Source organism: Cinclus cinclus, chromosome 11 (assembly GCF_963662255.1).
Source record: "Cinclus cinclus chromosome 11, bCinCin1.1, whole genome shotgun sequence".
Taxonomy (NCBI): domain Eukaryota; kingdom Metazoa; phylum Chordata; class Aves; order Passeriformes; family Cinclidae; genus Cinclus; species Cinclus cinclus.
The window spans coordinates 18,164,958-18,185,270 of NC_085056.1; the positions used below are offsets into that span (position 1 = coordinate 18,164,958).

Here is a 20,313-nt window from a genome sequence, read left to right on the forward strand (position 1 = left end):
CTGGAAACAAGCAGAGAGGCGGATGGTTATGGTAGAATATATGCTGTTTATTTATGAAGGTAACCAGGACTTCTGACAAATATTATATGCAGTTTCCCCCCCCCCCCCCAAATTAAAAAAAATGCTCCACCAATGTGTGTGCATATACATACACGTATACATACCATACACACACACACTGCACACACATACACACGCTGCCAGCACTGTGCTTTCACTGTCATGCTTTCAAACGGCTCCATGCACCTTGTTCTCTCTTGACAAGACTTACTTCAGTTAGACGAATTGTTATGCAGCTACGACACAAGGAAATGTTCTGCATGGCTACCAGAATGCCCAGGGGGCCTGTTTGTTTGTTTATGTTTCTCTCACTCTGGGAGAAGCTCCAGAGTCCAAAGGTGCAGCAGCACCAGGGACAAGCCTCCTTGCCCCACCGCAGGCATCCAGCAGCCCCACAACCCATGCCCTGTTCCAGGTACTTCTGCCTTGAGGTCAGGAGGCAGCAGCCAGTACAGGACAATGTGAAGAAGGCAACACACACTCATACTCACCCACCCATACAAATAATAAAATAACGTTGCAGCACAAGGGCATAGTCTCTGTCACCAGATAAGAAAGTTGTGTGATGGCAAAGATCTAAGTAAGGCAATAAAGTATAGCTAGTGTACACGGAACGGCTTTCACATTACATGAGGCACAGTTTGGATGGACAGAGACTTGGAGAAGAGCTAAATGTTCTGGAATAAAGCAAAATACACTGGAAGTTCATAGTAAATACCCGCATCAATAGGTATTTATTCATTTGTGCTTCGCCACGTTGTGACATACAGTACAAGACGCTGCTGCTCTTTCAAAGGAGAGAGCTCACCATACTCTTGCAAGCTGCTGTTCCATCAGTCCCAGGCTGTTCATCAGTCCTGCAGCGGTTTTGGCCCCTTGCCCCTCTCCCAGCCAAGGCAGGGACAAGGGCTCGGCAGAGGCAGCCCAGCCAGGCTGCGACAGTCCTGGCAGCAGTCTGGAGGCTGCCCCACACCTCAGTGCTCCTAACAGGCATCCAGTGCTGCACATCTCTCAGCCTTAAGTCCTCTTCTCATCGCTGACTTCCCCAAAGCTGCTCCTGCCTGCTGCACTACAGGCCAGCTGGAAGGGGTCTGGCAGGACACCCCAGAAACCCCAGACCTTAAGCCTGCACGTCCCTCATTCCCTCTCCTCACACCCTGCAAGGCTGGAGGGCATAGTAAGCCCCAGAGCTCCTGCAGCCAGCTTTTAAGGCACATCTGGGTTGCTATATGTGCTTTATTGCTGTTGTTGTTATAATTATTATTATTATTATTATTACTACTGTTATTTACCCTGTGTAGACACGTGGTCTTTTAATTCTTTCTTTCCCTTGCCTTTCTCCTTAGAAAACCCACCATGTTTTCAGCTTAACTCATGTGTCATCTCTAAGGCACAAACCTTTTAATACTAGAGCTGCCTGGCTTCTTGTATAGGTCGTGAATTGATAAAAAACAAACGAAACAAAACAAAACCAAAACAACCCCCCACTCCCCTCCCCCCGGCACACCGCGCTTGCCGGTACAGAGTATCTGTGCGCGGGCAGGGCAGCCCGGCCGGTCCCGGAGCGGCGCTAGGCGCAGCTTCCCATGGCCTTCACCAGCGAGCTCTCGGGCAGCTGCCTGAAGATGCCCCGCAGAGTCTCCAGCTCCCGGGTGAGCTGCTCCACCCGCTTGCGCAGCCGCTCGTTGTCGGTGGTGAGCTCCAGCACCTTCTGCTGCGTCTCCACGTTGCGCTGCTTGGCCTTGTCCCGGCTCTTGCGCACCGCGATGTTGTTGCGCTCCCGGCGCACCCGGTACTCGTTGCTGTTCTTGTCCACTGTCTTTTTCGATTTGCTCCGGTGGTCCGAGGGCATCATCTTGAGGGTGCCCGCGGCGGGCAGGCCGCCGGGAGGGTGCGGGTGATGCGGATGGTGCGGGCTGGGCACGGGCGTGGGGGGCGGCGTGGGCTGCCCGGGCTGGAGGTGCATGGTGGTCTGGGCGCAGTGGGCGATCTGGTACTGGAGGTGGGACGGGTGCTGCTGCGGGGCGTGATGGGGATAGAGGGCCGACAGGGCCGCCGACTTCACCTCCTCCTCCTCGCGGGGCTCCTGCTTGATCACCAGCGGCCGCAAGCCCGGCGCGGCGATGCGCTCGTAGAGGGGGTCCAGCTTGCCGTCCATGTAGCCGGCCACGCAGCCGAAGAGCGGCTGCTGGTGGTGCTGCGGCTGGTGCCCCGGCGCCGAGGCGGCGGCGCCGGCCCCGTGCATGGTATGGAAGTCGAAATCCCCGGCCAGGATGGCCTTGGCTTTCTCCTGCTGCTTGCTGTGCTGGAAGAGGTCGGCCAGGAACTCGTCGTTGAAGGCGGCTGGGTCGATGTAAGCGCTGATGTCGATGGAGTTCTCGTTCTCGCAGATGTCGCCGAGCTCCGCGCCGCCCGCAGCAGGTGCCGCCGCCGAGGGAGCCTCTCTGTAGCTGTAGGTGCTGCCGGGCAGGGGAGTCTGGAGCTGGTGGTGCTGGCCGCTGCTCATCGGGGGCCGGGAATCGACCTCGTAGAAATTGGCTTGCTCCATGAAGCAACTACAGTCTGCCGGGCATGGTGAAGGGCTCCTGCAATCCAGGTTTCGACCGGGAAGGCAGCGGCAGCGGCAGCGGCTCTAACAGTCTCGCGGCACGGCGCTGCACGGCACGGCTCGGTGCGCCCGGAGCCCGTCCCCCGGCCCAGCCCCGCTCCGCTCCGCTCGCTGCCTGCCCTGTTGCTAGTGGGCTGCCGCCGTCCTGCGTGCCGTATATATACAGCCCGCAGCAGGGCCGGGGATCGCCCTCTAGTGTCCAACCTCCTGCTGGGAACCTTTGACCGCCGCGCAGCCGGGTCCCAGTGCCCCGGCCGGGCACGGCCGACCTGCCGCCCGCCCCCGGGAGCCGCCGCACCGCGGAGAGCGCGCCCCGCGCTCCTCGGCCCCCCTTCCCCCCCTCTCCCGCCGAGCTCGGCGGGCGCCGAGCGCCGGGTGACTCCCGCCAAGGAAACTCCACGCTGATAAGAGGCCCGGGGGAACGGCGCGGGGACTTTGCGCCCGCGCTGCCGGGGCCGCTCGGCGAGGCAGAGCGGCCGAACGCGGCCGGTACATTTCCGCAGAGAGCTTCGGCGCAGCGCTCCCCGGCCGCGCTTCGCAGACAGTCTCAAAGTTCACCGTCCGCACGTACTTGCAAATATTTGGCCAGTCGGGAGTATTCGCCCCGTCGGGTTTGGGACCCAAGGCGCTGCCTCACCGGTGGTGGTTACCTGCCGGCAGAGCCCTGTAGCCCTGGAGCAGCCGCCCGAGGCCGAGCGCGCCGCGTTCCACCGCGGCCCGGCTTCACCGGCGGGACCCGCGGGGCTCGCCCGGTCACAGCAGGACCCGCGGGGTCCGGCCCGGAGCGCCGCCAGGACCTGTCCGTGATGGCGCCCGGCGGGCAGGGGCGCGGAGCTCGGTGGCCGCGGACGCTTCCCGGTTCCGCTGCTCGGAGGCGATCGGCCGGGCCGCCCTGCCGTGTCCGGCGGGTCCCGAGCCCGGAGGAGCTGTCCCGTCCGCACGGAACAGCCCGAGCCGGGTGACCTGCGGGCCGCTTCATTCCCCGCACCAATCGAGCAGGTAAATTTTAATGACGGATTTCCCCAAACGCACACTCAGCAATCTCGACCAGTGCCAGGTACGAGCCGCCTCCCGGCCTTGACCCGGGATAACCGCGGGCGCAGCTGGGCCCGGACCCTCCAGCGCAGCGCTGCAGTGGCCAGGCATCCCTGCGTACTGCACACGGGTGTGTGCCCGCTCCCCGGCCTCCTTTTTCTTGGAGTTTTCTGTTACCAATGTTTCCGCAAGTGCGGGGCTGGAGAGGAGCTGCGTGTCCCAGCCACCGCTTCCCATCTCGGGGTATGCGCCTGCATGTGGCTCCTGTGTACAGGCCACAGCCTCCTCAGGAGCCTCCGTCTCCAGCTTCAGTTCGGGTGGGGTGAGGATGCACAGAATTCCTCTAGCTGTCATCACCCGCAGTACGTAGAATAGATGTGCACCTTGGGCTGTCCATGGATATTTAGGTCTCCTGGTCCTGAAGGTCCCCTTTGAAAGGACAAGCCAAGACCACTGGAGTAGGTGCGGGCTTAAAATTCCTACAGAAAGATCTGCAGCAAAAATGAATCAAACGTAGTGACGTCTGGAGAAAAAAAATGAATGCAATTCTTAGTTCTGAGTGTTTTAGCAAAATACAGTGACAGTAAATTCCTCAGAAAGGGTTTGGCAGATTTCTTGCAATTAAAAATCACTGACAAAGGATTCAACAGGAAGCAAAAATGACAATGCATCAAAACCCATGGTTTTGTTTCACACAATGCAGGTGTGAACTTTTGTTTCATGAGCAAATGCAAGGCCGGCAGAGTCAGCTGGCACAGTCCAGTGTCCTCTCAGGAGAATGGATTCTGTAATTAAAGCAGGGAAACATTAATCTACAGATAACAGAGTACACTTTTCACTATCAATTAAAAAAAACCCAAAAACATTAATCCTAAATTGCTTTTACATGCAGTCAGTGTTTTCTAAAGTTATATGTCTTGGTTTCAATGCCATAGCAGTGCCTCACAGGGCTGTTTCCACTGGGAGCTGCAGCACTAAGCCACAAATACACTCATAGGAACTCTGAACAAAGTACTGGTACAGAGGACAAGCCTCAAGTCTGTGACAAGAGCAAGTTCTAGGTGTTTCAGAGTGGAGAGTAAAATGTCCCTGACTGCACCCAACTGTCCAAATCCAGCTTGTTCTACTCAAGTGAACCCATTTCCAGAAATGGGACAAACACAGAGCTGGACTTATTGCCTGCTGGGAGAAATTTCTTCTGGAATAAAAGCTGGTAAGGAGTTTATGCTCAGGATTTTCAAGAGGCCTTATTTGACTCTGAAGTCGGCAGAAACAGGAATAGGCCATGAGCATTTAAAATAAAAAGTCAGTGCTGCATGAAACAGCAGAAGGATAACTAAGAAAGTGTAAGCAGAAGTATATCACTAAGTCTGTGATTTAATAACAATACCTACGCCTCTCTAGTCTTTAAAACACTCACATTTTATAATAATTCTGAAATTAAGGCCTAACTACATATTAAAAAAAATATTAAAGCAAATCAGAACGTTTAGGATCAGATTCCATTCCTAATTACTGTAATTAACGAACAAGTCCCCACAATTTAAGGACTGGTTTGCTCAGTTTTGTTGTTTTTTTTTTTCACATAGACCACTTTTATCTAAGTTAAGAACTTTTAAGTCTTCTATTTTTACATGGAAACCTAAATTCCTGTTCAAATTATTTTAATATAGTATAAAATAAAATTCCCAGCCTTATCAAAAAGACATATGGTTGTCTTTTTATTTTCCCTCCCTGTTTGAAAACAAATAAAATGTTTAGAACCAGATCACAAATGCTTATTTCCACATTCATATCAACAGTGATCGATACCAAATATTTCAAATATTAAAGAGAAGGCTTGTTGCTTAAGTCACATGAACTAGGGAGCTGATTTAACTACGAGAGGAAGGATGTGTGTTGCATACTATGGCTCCCTGAAGCAGTGCTGTCAACTCTTGAGGGTGCTATTCTTCCATCCCAAAGCAGATCTTGCTGTCCAGAAGCTCAGGGAGGGCGAGTAAAGTGCTCAGCAATTCAACACAGCAGCAAGAGTCATCTCTACCGAGTCAGCTGCACTCCTTTCTGCTTAGGGAAGGAAATTGAGCAAAAAAAACATAACTGTGAAGGAATGTGACTAAGTGCATTTGTGACTGTGAAGAGTTTTTAATTGCACTGGAACACCGAAGTCTCTTATTTCACCTGAACTCGGCTCCTGTGCTGTTCTCAGGCCTTTCCCTCCTGTGGGCTCCAGAAGGGGTTACCGGCTGCAGGATGCAGGCTATGGGCAGGATGGTGCTCTGCTTGTTGATTCCACAGCCTGGCACTTCGTGCAAGCACACATGCATGCACAACATAGCATGTGGCAGCCCTGATAGGAACCAGAGTGCAACTGCACTTCCATTTTACAACCTTGTTAAACCAGAATATTTCATTGCTACTGACAAAGCTCCAGGCAGGAAGGAGTCTGCACGCAAAACTTGGTGTCAATGGCAGCACCAGCCCAGCCTCTCCTCTCTCCCACCTGCAGAGCTTGTGGGGGAAAAGAAGACCGGGGTGGGCACTGTGGAGCAGAAGGGATGGGACAGCTGCCCTGGGAGTGACAAGAAGATATTATCCTCAGCTGTGTCCTGAGTGCACCTGGGGAGTAGGCAGGGATGGAGCAGCAGTGGTTTCCTATGCAAATAAAGAGCTGGCAATCTACCATCTTACTTGTTGTGGTACACTGAAACACAAACTTCTCCCCTCTCCTGTTGTGTTTTCTGCCCCAGGGAGGAGACAGATGATACTGCACATAAAAGCTGCCACACATGACAATTCTCAGAGGAAAAGACTTCATATGCCAAAGCCTTGCAGGTCTGTAGATCAGTAGCAGTGGTGTCTGACAAGTCAGCCTTCTCTTCAGGCTGGGAAAGGCGGCTGGGCTTGTTGTTTTTTAACTTTGGTCCAACAACAGATGATTTAATGACTTATCATTACAGCTTTTTTCCTTTGGAGAAACACAGCTCCAAGGTGAACCAACTCAAATCCATGCTATCTTCCTTTTCTGCTCTGTTCCCCTTGTTTTCAGGGTGTCAATGACCATGTCCTCAATTCTTGCTATCCTTGTGCTCTGACTTCTGGCTCTTCTACTGAGAATTCAGTCCTTTGTAATTTCCAAGCTAGGTGACAGAGAAGGGCATTTTTTCACTTCCATTGACCTGATAACTGCTCACTTCCATTCAAATGACCCTCACAGCCCAATCTGTTTCCAGCTTGTCACCTGTAATCTTGCACCAATCAGTCTGTGAAGTTGTTTCTTACCCATTCACAATCTTTGCATGGTTAATGAGCCATTGCATACACAGTTCCTCTCTTATAATTAGGACCATATTTCACTGACCACATCCATGGTGCCCAAAACACTGCAGATATTTTTCAGATACAAGATTAAGTCCTGTTCTGAAGAACATACAGTTGAAATAGCACCAAAAAAAAAAGAAAAAAAAAAAAAGTGATACTCCTCACCTCTCAGGGTACTGTTTTCTTCTGCAGTACTAGGCCATCACCTTTGCCTTAAGACTTCCACAAATGATGTTATGATACTTAACAATAGTTCTTCCAATGGTATACATCAGTTATCCCTTTGTTCAGTATTTGGCCTATCCACAATTACCCATTCTCTCTCTCTTTAGTCTTTCACCTCTGATTAAATTATAACCTCCTTTCATTCACACCTGAACTTCCAATCTTTTGTCTTTACCTTACAAATTTCAATGGTTTCTCTCATGATGAATGGCTCATCATCTTTAATTTGTTCATGCTGTATCTCCCTGGATGATGGAGCAGCTTATTACTCTCTATTTCATAGCTAGAGAGCTGTGAGATGGAATGACTTGCCAAGGCCATGCAAGAAATACATAACAAAGCTGAGCATTTAATCTCTCCTATGCCCTAATACCAGCCTGCTAATATAACCAATGAACATGCAAAAGTTTGACTACTACATTCCTACAAAGGAAATCCTTTCATACAGTGCCTTCTTTTTTGTTGGTTTTAAAAATGGAAATAGTTAGATCAACTTTTTTTTTATCTGAAATAAATTTATCTCTGAAGTGAACTGCCAAGAAAATGTCATTCTTTTTGATTTTTGCCACTGTATGCTTAAAGAAACATATAGAAAATACAGCTTATTTGTCCTCTAGACACTAGCCCTAGTCTACTGGATTGAAGACTGTCATTGATCTCAGTAGGAGCCTGTGCAGACCTTTGCCTGGCATACAAACTATGCAGCAAAACAGTAAAAGGAATCCTACTCCAAACTCAATTCCCAACTGTGCTTTTAGGGAAGTGTTCTCAAAATGTTTTCTGAACATTATGGCTCTTAGACTTTGGCAAGGTAATTTTCATGGCATTATATAAGAGCTAATCCAAACCCAGAGATTTAAAATCCCTGTAAATCCAGAAGAATTATATTTTTTTGTTTTTCCCACTCAGGTGACACCAACTTCCAGCATTTGAGATGCTTTCAAAGTGCCTACATGAACTGTGCAAGGAATCTAGATTTACAAACCTCAAAGTCCTAAACTGCACCTAAAACTAGTGCTGAAATAACAGTGACTTAGTGGTCTTGTCAGCAGGACTGCACACCTGGGTTAGCAGCAGCATTTACCAAAATCCTGCTAGTTAGAGCAGTAGCATCTCCTCACTTGTATGAGTGATTCGCTCTGATACCCAAAGTACCTTATGATCATGAGGTGCTCCATAAAACAGCAATTCACAAAACTACCTGAAGTGGCATCTAAAGCCAAACAACTGCATTGGTTTCAAAGCACAGCTACGTGAACACTGGGAGGTAACACTGAATCACAAAAAGAAAATCCCCTTGTTTGTCTTATACATGTGTCTCAGCAACATTATTCACACTTGTCCTTTTAATGTAAAAGGTCATTTTAAAGCATAACTTTGGCAGTTCATTGTCAATCCAAAATCATCTGGTTTTGAGAATCATCTGGTACATCTAAAAAGCTGAGCTAGTACTTGAGAAGACAGCTTAAGGAATGAGGAATCTTTCCACTGACTTAGATGTTACATTTTGCTGTTCTCAAAAGACTTACAAAAAGAAGATGAGACAGCACGTCTCAGGTTTCATCACTCTTTATAAGCAGCTTGCACTGTAGGCATTATTTTTTGAGTTTCTGGAAAAAATAATATATGTATGACAAAAATACCAAAATATGTTAAGAATTTTCTAGAAGTACAGAAAGAGATGTTTTGCTACATAAAGAATGTACAATCAGAAGAAGATACAAAAAGTGGGAGCAATGGAACTGGAAATGAAGAGAAAGATCAGCTGATAAAAATAGTCATGGCATTTCTTAATTATGTATTTTAGTACATGACACATCCTGTCATAAAGCTTAGTCCTTGGCATGGACTAAATTTTATGTTCTTATCTAACTTACTCCCCTTTAGGAGAGATTTTTACAAGGATCAAGATATGGCTAAAGAGTAAAAATGTGGTAAAAGTTTACATTTTATAGTACAAAATGGATCTGAAAGCCTCATGATGTTGTTTCACAGGTGAAGACATTGCTAAATCCATGTCAGACTTCAGCATGAGAACCCTGGCAGAACTCAAGGATATGGTGGGATTTTCCCACTGCTCTTACAGTGAAACTGTTGTGTGTGATTTGCTGGTCAGACACTGGGATAACCCATGACCTCACAATTTTTGATTGCCAGCCTGCAAATACTTGATGCTCAAATTACCTATGGAATTAAGGGCTAAGATTTTAAAATATGGGGATACCTTTGGTGCAAGCCTTCTTTTATTAATGTCATAAAGCATTCAACTTCAGTGGCAGAAATCTTTGGGAACACACTCAACTCATATTTTAAAATGTCGGGTTCTATAAGTATTGCCTCTAAACTAAGAGAAAGCAATTTTACTGCTCAGAGCAGATACCATCCTCTATCTTAAAATCTGACCCCCCTGTTGAGATAAATTCAGTTTTCTTTAATTATCCCACTATTAGCCCAGGGATTACTGGCATGAGTAATCCAAGCAAGAGCTGGCCAACTAAATAAAAGGAAAGGGAAAGGGAGCTCAGGAAGAAAGGAAGCTCAGCAAAGTTCTTGGAGTCACTCGGTGACATCACCAATGAATCCCAGCTGTGATCAAACCAGACACCAGCATGGGGGAACAGCAGGTGCACAGAGGAGGGAATCAAGTCAGAGGCAATCTTAGCTTGAAAAGGATCACAGCTTTGTTATCAGTTTCAAGCTAATCATAGTGGTACTTCTGGCATCAGAAATCCCTTGGCTCTCCCAGGAGTAGCCCCTGCACAGAGATGAGGCCAGGGAGGCAGCTCATGCTTTGGAGCTGGCATGCAGTGCTGGAGTTCCCTCTGTGGCACACTGACCCTGCCAGGCTAACTCAGCTGCAGCAGGCTCAGGACAGCACCAGCTCTCCTGTAGCCACTGGCAGGTGACATGAGATATGGCCCTTCCTTTCCTGCAGGGATTTCCAAGGTCACTTGAAAACATCCAGAGAAAGAGCCTGGCACTCCTGCCTGCTGGGATAAGACCTATTCTGACTTCTCAGTCTTCACAGGAAGAAAAGTTGCCCACAGTAGCATTCAGCATGACAGTTCTGTTAATAGAAATAAGGAGTCTCTACTCACCACTGCATGAGTTCCTCAAGACCTTCATATTTACAATTTTTGTACCAACTGGAATCTTATGCTGCAGGTAAAATAAGTCTTAAGCAAAATGAGAGTTAATCACAAAGCAAGAGAGTATAATGTCAGTAGGGTTTTCCTGAAAGAATCACAGACAGATAAAAATCTAGAATCCAAAGTTTCAAAATTTTAGAGGAAAACAGGGCTGGCTACTTCAAATAATGATGCTTGGAATAAACCATTCCTTCTGCTTAGTGTTTAAAAGCACCTGGTATCTGAGCTACAGAATACTTGAAATAAATATTATCAGAATTCATACAAATACAATCAAAATTTATTTTGATGGAAGCCATTATATATTTTATTCATTTTATGGAATCATAAAAGTATTTTGTTTGCAATAATATTTCAGAAAGTAAAAAGCCAGTGACAGTGCTAGGTTTTTTTTTTTTTTTTGCAAGGTTTGGGTATCTAAATGCTCATAAACAATGCTGAAAACTGTTTATGAGCATTTGAGCAACAATGTCTCGTGACTTACCTGGCCATAGTTAATAGTGGAGCTAAGTATAATCAAGGCTAATCATTCAGCTAGTGCCCATGGCAGAAAGGTTTCTAATTCCAAGCAAAAAGTCCTTGCAAAATACTTGTATTTCCAAGTAAAAAATGAACAAACTATGAAGTGGGCTCCCATCCAGCAAAAATGTCTATTTTTTTTTTCTGCTGTAATTAAAGATAGGAAATGGGAATAAGGTTTTGGACTCTAAATTAGTCACTTTGAATAATTCTTTCAAGCCTAAGCAATTAAGTTAGATGCTAATTTTAATCAAATTACATGTAATATGTTAATATGAGTGTAAATCCTACATTCCTTGACAAACACCAAGATTATATTAATGTTACATAATTATATTAATGGGGAATATGAGCAGTGCAAGCTGCTCACATTTATGACATGAATGTGGTAAATATAAAGTGAAATTCAACTTGGCAAACTAAAATTTAATTTCAGAAAAATAACTCCTGTCCTCTTCAAAGCAGGCAAAAAATCCAGATTATTAATTACATGAGTTATATGCTTCTATAAAGAATTCATGCAACAAGTTTTACTGTTGGGTGCTACAGCTCTTGCTTTTATTTTACTGAAATACATGACTTTAAAAGGACTAGGATGATTTAAAAACCTGTGTGGCACAGAACCCATAGCATGGGAAGGCTGAATCCATGCTGGTTGTCTGCAATCTGACATTCATCTGCAAAAGACAATGACAGGAAAGTGCAACTTGGCACAGAACCCTCTTGCTCCCTGTCAGAGAAACAACTGCTGACAGTAACCACAGCCAACACAGCTGGCATTTATGTTGGGTAAGACAGTACAGCTGATAGTGGGTCAGTATTTTCCATTTAGAAAGAGGCTATTCCCCACCAGCATCAATGTTCTAGATGTTTTAGAAAGGCTTGGTAGATGGAAGTATTTATGTGACTCAATGCAGGGCTTATGGACCATTTACATTTAATTTAAGTCATCAAGAGATCATTTGCATCTATGGTAGGGTCTAGACCACATGGGAATTACTCTTCTCCTTTATTAATAAACTGAAGTAAACATGACTTACCCTGCTCAGGATGTCACTGATAAAGTCTGAGGCTCCCATTTCCTTCTCTTTCATGGAAGCTGAAGACACTGTGGGGCTCCTGACTACAGCTGTGCCTTGTACATAGCTGTGCAAGTTCAGCTGCTGTTTCCACTGGATATGCAAAAAGTGGTGCCAGTGTTTAATGGAAGACAGTCCATATAAATATATGTGTCCCTGTTAAGAAGAAATGCTTTATGTTCAAACTGTGGAAAATGCCACAGGAAGAGCTCCGATCTTGTGACATATTAACTGCAAACTCAGTCTTCAGGAGGAAGCTTTGCCCCAGTGCCCCTTGCCTATTTGTTTCACAGTCAAATCTCCCTTGCAGCACTGAAATACCTCCTAGTCCTTGGTTCTACATATTTTAATCACATCCATCTGGTGGGCGAGTATCCGAATGTGTGACTGATCAAGTTTTAAGTGGACTGAAAACCTTTCCAGAAATCTATTTAAAAACACTCCAAAAGAAAGTAAAGCATGCAGCTCTTCAGTTTCCATATCTCAGCTACCAGTGCTGCTATAGCATGAGGTGTCTGAGAGCTACAGTCTTCATGTGAGGGAAGACAAGGATACATGACATGGGCTGTTTCAGACTGCTGCAGTACTCTCTACTGATGTTGAATAAATGCCCCTACTTTAAATCAGTGTTCACACAAATGAAATAATTTTTTAACAAACTTTTTGTGTTTAAGGCATGGGCATTTGTTTGGAAAAACTGTGTTTTTTCAGTTATCTATGGCACCACTAAAGCACAAAATCCCATGTTATCTTGCAGAAGTTTCTCAAAGCTGGAGTTCTCTGGAAGTGGCTGCCTATGTTCATTTTCCTGCCAGGAATACACATATACCTGCATGCACTCATCCTGTCTTCATTTTGTTCACAGGAATGAAAAAGACCACCATGTGCATTAGACCCTTTGTCCCACTTGCTGAGTCCCTTAATGTCAAAGGGCTTTACACAAGAAGAGGACATAATATGAAAGTACACATAAACAAACATACCTTGAAGAATCTCTTTTCCTGGTAAGCAAAGTCCTTTTCTCTGACTGCCACACCATATTTACAATAGGACTGCAGGAAACTTGAAAGCAAAGCCTGTACTCCCTGGAGTAGAGCCTCAAAAATCTGCACAAATTAGTGTGACTTTTACCATATTCATTATGGACTTTCTACAGTTCTGTGCACCTTGGAGAAGTCCTCTTTAGAATGCGTATGCTCAGCAAATATTAAGTCTGCAGCAAAAGACTTCAGGGATAGCAGTGCTTTTGTAGAGCCATTCTCAGTCTCTGCCAGCTGGGTGCAGGTGGTTGATTGCCAGTGCACATGCAGCACATGCAGCACATGCACTTCAATGTGTTGAAGTGTTCTGTGCTATCATCAGCTTTTTCTGTGCATGTTACTCTCTTTGGCCCCATATTTTTGCAGACAGGTTGTTCCACTGTAAGTCAGTGACATCAACTTTGTTGTAATATTGCTGAGCCTGAATTCTCATCTTGGGAAGGATTCCTGTTAACTTCAATTGGTGTCTTAATTGTGAGAGAACTTCTGATCAAATAAATCATGCCTGATGCATGGAACCCCCACATGATGGCTAAACAACTCAGAGTGAGGAGACTCCTCTGTACACAGTTTGCCAAGGTGAATTTTACAGCCATTGAGGTGCACAAACAAATGCAAAGAACATGTAGCGATGAGGGGAGCACAAAACTTCTGTCAGAGGGAAGTCTGATCTGAGAGAAGAAAAAAACAGACATTGTTCCTGGAACATGATACAAAGTGTTTTTCTCTACAAATCTGTCTGCAATGTTTATATTCAATACAAACCCAGATTGTGTTTTGTAAGTTCACAATGACAAAGATATTCAGATGCCTGCAAGTGTAAATGCAATTGCTTTGTTCTTCTGGGAGCCTGTGTTAAGTTTGAAGGTTGGCAGAGCCAAAGCAGAAAGCTGTGCCCCACTGTCTCTTTGGTAATTACTTCTGCTTCAGGAGGCAAGACAACTGATGCCTTGGAGCAGCTACCTAAAACAGAGGCCAGACAAAATTCAGAGAATAAAAGCAGATATTTATTGAAGGCCTTCAATAGTACACCTTGGGCAGTCAAAAGCCTCCAAGGGGCTACACCCAAGATGGACGATGGTCATGAGTTCTTCATACAGTTATAAGTTTGGTCCATTTATATACCAGGGGTTAATACCCCAATTACAACTTCAGGTAAGGAAATAATTTACTCCAAGTTTGTCCCCCCCAATTCACTTGTTTACATCTCTTGGGGCCTGAGACAATAAGGAGTCCTTGGGTTTCAGGCCTAGAGAGGAATTGTTATATCTGAATAAAATGGAAGAACGGTAGCTGACAGTCTATGGAGTTTTAGAGTTGTACACTAGAGCAGTAGAGGATCTGAAAAATATAAAAGCTAAATCCTCAGGCATCAGAACTAGAAACACTTTACTCACCAAATGCAAAGAACTGACGTTCTGGAAGAAAGATGGCCCTGCTGAGGTAAATACCTTATTTTCTGTCGTGGACAAAAGAGAGAGTCTGCTTGCCTGACCACAGTATCAGTCACTGATTATCTTGTCCAAAATTCTCCTCAATGTTAGCAGCAGGAGGACAATGACAGACATATTGCAACTGCTAATACATTTCCTCAAACTGTCTTTCGTGCAATGATAAACAATTGTCTATTTTCATTTTCTATTCACATTCATGAACAGCATTGAGGTGGAGTAAACAATCAAGTGGACTGTCCTCTGCCAGGTACCAGACTCTCAGTTTTGTGTTTCAAGTGGCAGTTCCTTGAGCTTTTCATGGTATTTCAGAGGTCATATTAGTCACGGGGAATAATAAAGCCATACATAAGAATGCAGGTTATTTTCCTCATCTTTCCAAAACCATGAGACCATAAACAATCCTATGCCTCTCTGATTTCATTGCTTTTCTGGAAGGGTATTAATTTTAGGCTTCTGTTCTGAACCATTTTGAAGTCTGGATAAAATTAACGACTAAAACTATTCACTCTTCTTGCTATCACAGGAATAAAGTGAAGTTCTTCACTGGAGTATACCCTGTGATAAATAATGCCCTAGCAATTATGGGTGGGGATTTTCACGCAGTGACTGATGATGCCTTGGAAAAGAGCCATGGCACAGTGCATTCAGAAGCTAAGCTATCTAAATCCTTGCAGGCCTCATTTATGCTTTTGGGAATATAGGACAGGTGTGGCAATTACTAAACCTGGATACTTGAGAATTCACCTCTTATTCCCAGGTGTGGGCCATTAATTCTCGCTCAGACTTGTTAGAACTGAACAAGTTCTCTTTTGAACCAGATTTTATATGTGCACATATACTCACACAATAAATAACATTTTCCTTTCAATCCATTTATCTATTTTGTTTTTGCTCATCCTTAGCTCTGCAGGCCTCATCTTACCTAACATTTTACACACACATGGCAGCAAACCCCCCAAACGGTCAGTGGCAGTCTACAGATCCCTGTCAAATTCTGTAGATACCAGAAGACTTGCTGTTTGCATTGTTTAGTACAATTACTAAAGAAGCTTGGGTAAAACTCAAGCCCCAGTGAAATTCACAACAAAGGCTATACTAATTTTTATTGGATCACTAGACATCAGAGCAAAGCCAGAGAACACCCAAACACAAACACGTATTTGTAGAATCCTTAAAAAAAAGAAACTGTAAAGGAGTGTAGTCTTCATTCTTTTTGTTAGATGATCTTCCAGAAATCTAAACACTTTGGGTTGACACACTTAGAAGCCTCCTCACAGACCAGGCATTCTTCAGGGACATATTTGATATTTTTAAACTCAAATACCTACAGGAAAGCTTCTAATCCCATATTCTGATATTTCCATAGAAGGTCACAGAGAGTAATCTCAGCTGCTTCATTCACTTCAAAGGGACTTGTGGCTACCGAACCCTAATGTGTATCTGGTCATCTTTATATACCTGAAATACATTGGTCATCTCCTAAGCAGTCCTCTGGAATACAATGGAGAGATGGGATGATATATGCTACATTTTGAAATAGTGCACATTTTTGTGACAGTATTTTTATGCGCAGAGAATTGTCACAAAGGTAACAAGATGTCCTTCTACCTTCAAATCCCTCAAGAAGCCATGGCTGTAATGGCACACTTCTCAGGTCAAAGTACCATCTGGTGAAATGGAACACTGGTATTGCAGAACGTGAGCTGGCTTGGACTGAAGAACAAATTCCTGACAGCATGACAGCACAGACTGAGTAAGGGTTCCACTAAAATATAAATTTACAATTAACAGTGTTTTATAGCAAGGAAAGAAAAGACTCTGATATGTGACTGATGAAGAACCCAACACACAAACCAGAATACCACACAAAAAAGTGAAACTTGAAAAATGGGCACATCTTTACCTGTGCAGTTGGCTGATTCTGAAGGTGCTTGCTAATAGTTTCTGATTGAAAAAATCACCTTCCTCATAGGAATGGCATGAAACAAAAATATGGCAATTAGGAAGTCAAATCTCTGGGCACCGCTATTGCAGACTCTACCTAGATGAAACCAGCTCATCAACTTGAAGTACCAAACCTCTCATTCCCCACAAAACTGCAGAGGGAAACATGAACAGCAGTAGCTGGAGAAGCAAGGCATATTACACCTATAGAAGTGACAGCTTGGGTTTGTTGTAAAAGCACACAAATCATCATTGCATTCATTTTCTACTATATGATGTATATATCTCATTGATCTATTATGTTTTTCAGATGCTGTAAGACTTCTAGGTTAGCCAGATTCCTTTTGCTATCACCCAATAGCCTGCTGAAGTTTTGGGGAACAGTTGTCTATTAAGGGTTTTATTGTCCTCCTCCATTTAAGAACCATTGCATTTAGTTCGCATGTGTAACTGAATGAATTGATTTTCAGGAGCCTGTATAAGTAATTATATTAATTATATTATATATAATGGATATATATTATATATAATGGATATTTTGATAACTGCAAATAAAGGGGAATAATTCTGGAAGATGCAGAACTAGAAACTGGAAATACTTAGTTACAGGACTTATTAGCTGCATAGAGAGAAAAGAAGAAAGGCACTCGATTTTTCCTGCAAATGAACTCCAGGCAAATGTGACAATAAAATGGATGTTTGCTATTAGTACAGATTGGTTCCTTTCTTTACTTAGTATTTGCTAGAACAAAAGCACTGCAACTTTCCAAGGCTGTAGTGAGTCAGTGCTAGAATTAGCAGTATGATACTGAAATAGGGATCACCAACTTTCCTTTCTCCTCACCTAGTCAAAAAGGCTACCTCTGACAAATCAGCTATTAACAGATAAGTTTCCGTCATTTAAATTATTGAATTATAGTGAAAACCCAAACTCTGCACTTAGGAAGTTTAAGCTTTTTCAAACAAATAGGCAGAGCTATTCATATTGCTTTTTCTCTCTGCGTTTTATTTTTTAATATAGCCAGAGCCCTGAGAAAAGAAATTCAGCAATCCTTCTGGTTTCTGAAGCTTTAATAGCCTCAGCTCTACAAAATTCAGATTTCTAACAATAGGATTTTGGTCTTGGTGCAGGTCAGTCCTGAACACGAAAAGCAATCATTGTAATACCAAAATGCAGGGCTGTTAAGAGAAGGGAGATTAGCAATAAAAAGATTATGGAAAACCTCTATCAGAGACTTTGTATTTCTGGGATATGGAATGAATGCCATCTGCTTGGTTATCATAAGGAATGTAATCATATTAAGAGAATCAAGTTTTGAGTAAATCTAGGTTGAGATGACTTAGAAAAGGGGTAGCAGTTACCAATAAAAAGTTGTATTTTGGTATAATTCAGTGCATTTGCCCTTAAATACATCTGAGTGTTCCTCACAGACTGGGATTATGTGGTTTTACCTAAGGGGCCTATTTATTTCCACCTGTAAACTACATAACACATATATTTATTCTTCTCTCTTCTAAATCACTGGAGAGAAATTAGTGATTTCTTCTCTAGAATTCAAAGGCATGGCTGTTAGACCAGAGTGAAAAAGTACACAGCAGCATCATAAGTGAAAAGTAAACTTTTAACTGAAATGCCCAGGTCTGAAGTAAAAAAAAACAAAAAAAATCCAGCAAAGGCTTATCCATGAGGGAAACAGAGGCATATACTTATGGAAAGAAACTGGTTCTTAATGTGTACGTTGTAGTCCAGGAGTTTGTAGGGTTTTTATTTTAAGACAAAGAAATACTTGCCCATGAAGACAGAGGAAATAGGCATGAACAATGGAGTCAGACACAACAGAAACTATTCCAAGGGCAACAAAGTAGTTTTTGCTCTAAGAGAAAGGCACCAGGGAACTTTTTAATGTTTTTGTGTTAAAGGAACATACTGCATGGGCAGTAAACAGGGACATTTGTCCCAAGAGGCTCATCTCCCCTTTATACCTTCTGACTGTAGATCCTGCAGTTTCTATCTCCTCAATGGCCTTTCTGCCTCTAAATGTGAATTGCTGTAGATCACTTGAAGACACTGAGTATCAGTGCAATTTTTTTTTTTCCAGGACTGAAGTCTTCAAACAATCGTGAGAATGGATAATGCATTTGGAAAAAAAGATACTATTACAGAACTATCTATTATCACGTGGGTAGCTGGTTGCTATAGGAACACACCCACAGAGTGAGAAGGGCTCCATCCCAGCAGGGATCAGGAGGCTTCTGACACCCGACCACAGAGCTACTGCTCACCTGGCACAACTTGTACATAAGCAGGTAAAGTGTGTACTTCGATGCCACATCCCAGTTGTGCATATATTCCTGTGCTTACTTTTTAGATTGCTTCCACGATATTCTATTTTTACTGTAACATTCTGGGGAAAAAATCCTGCAAAAACTGAAGTACACTGTGTGATGGTTTCCTTTAACAGGATATAATGCCAACCAAACACTGGAGTGTCTTACATGCAGGGAATTATGTGTGAGCCTTAACGTTTAAAATAGTGAGATTCTGTGAGAAGAAGTTTGTCTATATTTTATTTTCTTCAGCTGTCTTTGATGAGGATTAATGAATGAATGGTCATTAAATGCTCTAAAATCCTACAAAAGCATACTAAGAGCACACATTTACTTAATTATTGGGAGCAAAGCATAATGTTTAAAGCTTACCTGGAATTTCACTCTAGCTGTAGATGGATGAGTCACCGTCACAGAAAATGTAACAGTTTCAATTAAGAAACAGAACAACATTCGAGAAGCTAAAGCAAATACTTGATGACTGACAAGGAAAAGTATCTTTGTGGTAAATGAGCTGAGTAGAACTGTTTGCCCAGACTAACCCTCTGAATTTTTCTGCAAATATGGTTTATTTTCCACAGGGCTTTACAAAAACAAAACCACTCCACAACACCAGACAGCCATAAAAATGGTAAATAATTGTATCTATATTACTGAGCTCTGCAACTGTATTTACAAATCCAATTCTTCGCAGGTCCTTTGCAGACATAAAACATTTCCAGGCATGTCTATGTGCTAAACCAGAGTAGCATAGGTCCTTAACTTTTTTATCCCTGCATTAAAAAATCCCACTTTTCCAACAGAATTGTTTTCACTGCCTGAACACTTGAACTTGTTCCAAACTTGCCTACCTTATAAACAGATTATTTTCAAACCTGCCCACTGCAAACACACACACACCTGTGTATTGAAGTGTACATTTCCCACTCAGGGAGCTGCAAACACACCTTGCTCACGCACAGCTTGAGATGTGAGCACATGTGTGTGCATTTGTATCTATATATAGTAAGTATATGCTTGTTTGGGAAGAACTAAAGTGATATAGACCAAAGTGTCTGGAAAATATTAAGGGTAAAAAGAACTTTTCTCCACAAAAAGTGATGTATTTTATAACAACAAACATACTAGTGAAACGGTGCATAATCTTCCTGTGATATTTGATTCTGTGATCCAGATGTTTCCTAGTCTGCCAACATTTAGGATTTCTTTTCTAATAGTAAGTTAGAAAAGAAAAATTAACCAGGAATCTATGAAATTTAGAAATTTGCTGTAATTTCTGCTGTCAAAAGAACCGTTGGTACTTTTTTGGGATGTCTTTGGCATTCCTTCCTCTTGATCTCACAACATTCTACGGAGGCAAGCCAAACAGTAGCTAGGATCGAGATGGGAATACACTGCTAGGTGTTAATTAACAGCCTGGGAGCAATTAGAATATGCCAATCAGTACAGAAACACACCACCATCAACTTCGATGCCCGCGGGGCACTGGCCAACTTCACCAGAATCACAGAGCATTCTGAGCTGGAAGAGGCTCATGGAGTCCAGCCCCTA

General features: G+C 43.7%; 1 protein-coding gene across 1 annotated transcript; it reads right to left on the minus strand.

The window, feature by feature from the left end:
* Window positions 1-207: 207 nt before the first annotated feature.
* On the minus strand, window positions 208-2,766 carry CEBPA (CCAAT enhancer binding protein alpha). The gene has a single exon (XM_062500028.1). The coding sequence runs from the start codon at window positions 2,606-2,608 to the stop codon at window positions 1,631-1,633; it is 978 nt and encodes a 325-aa protein (XP_062356012.1). The 5' UTR covers window positions 2,609-2,766; the 3' UTR covers window positions 208-1,630.
* Window positions 2,767-20,313: the final 17,547 nt, after the last annotated feature.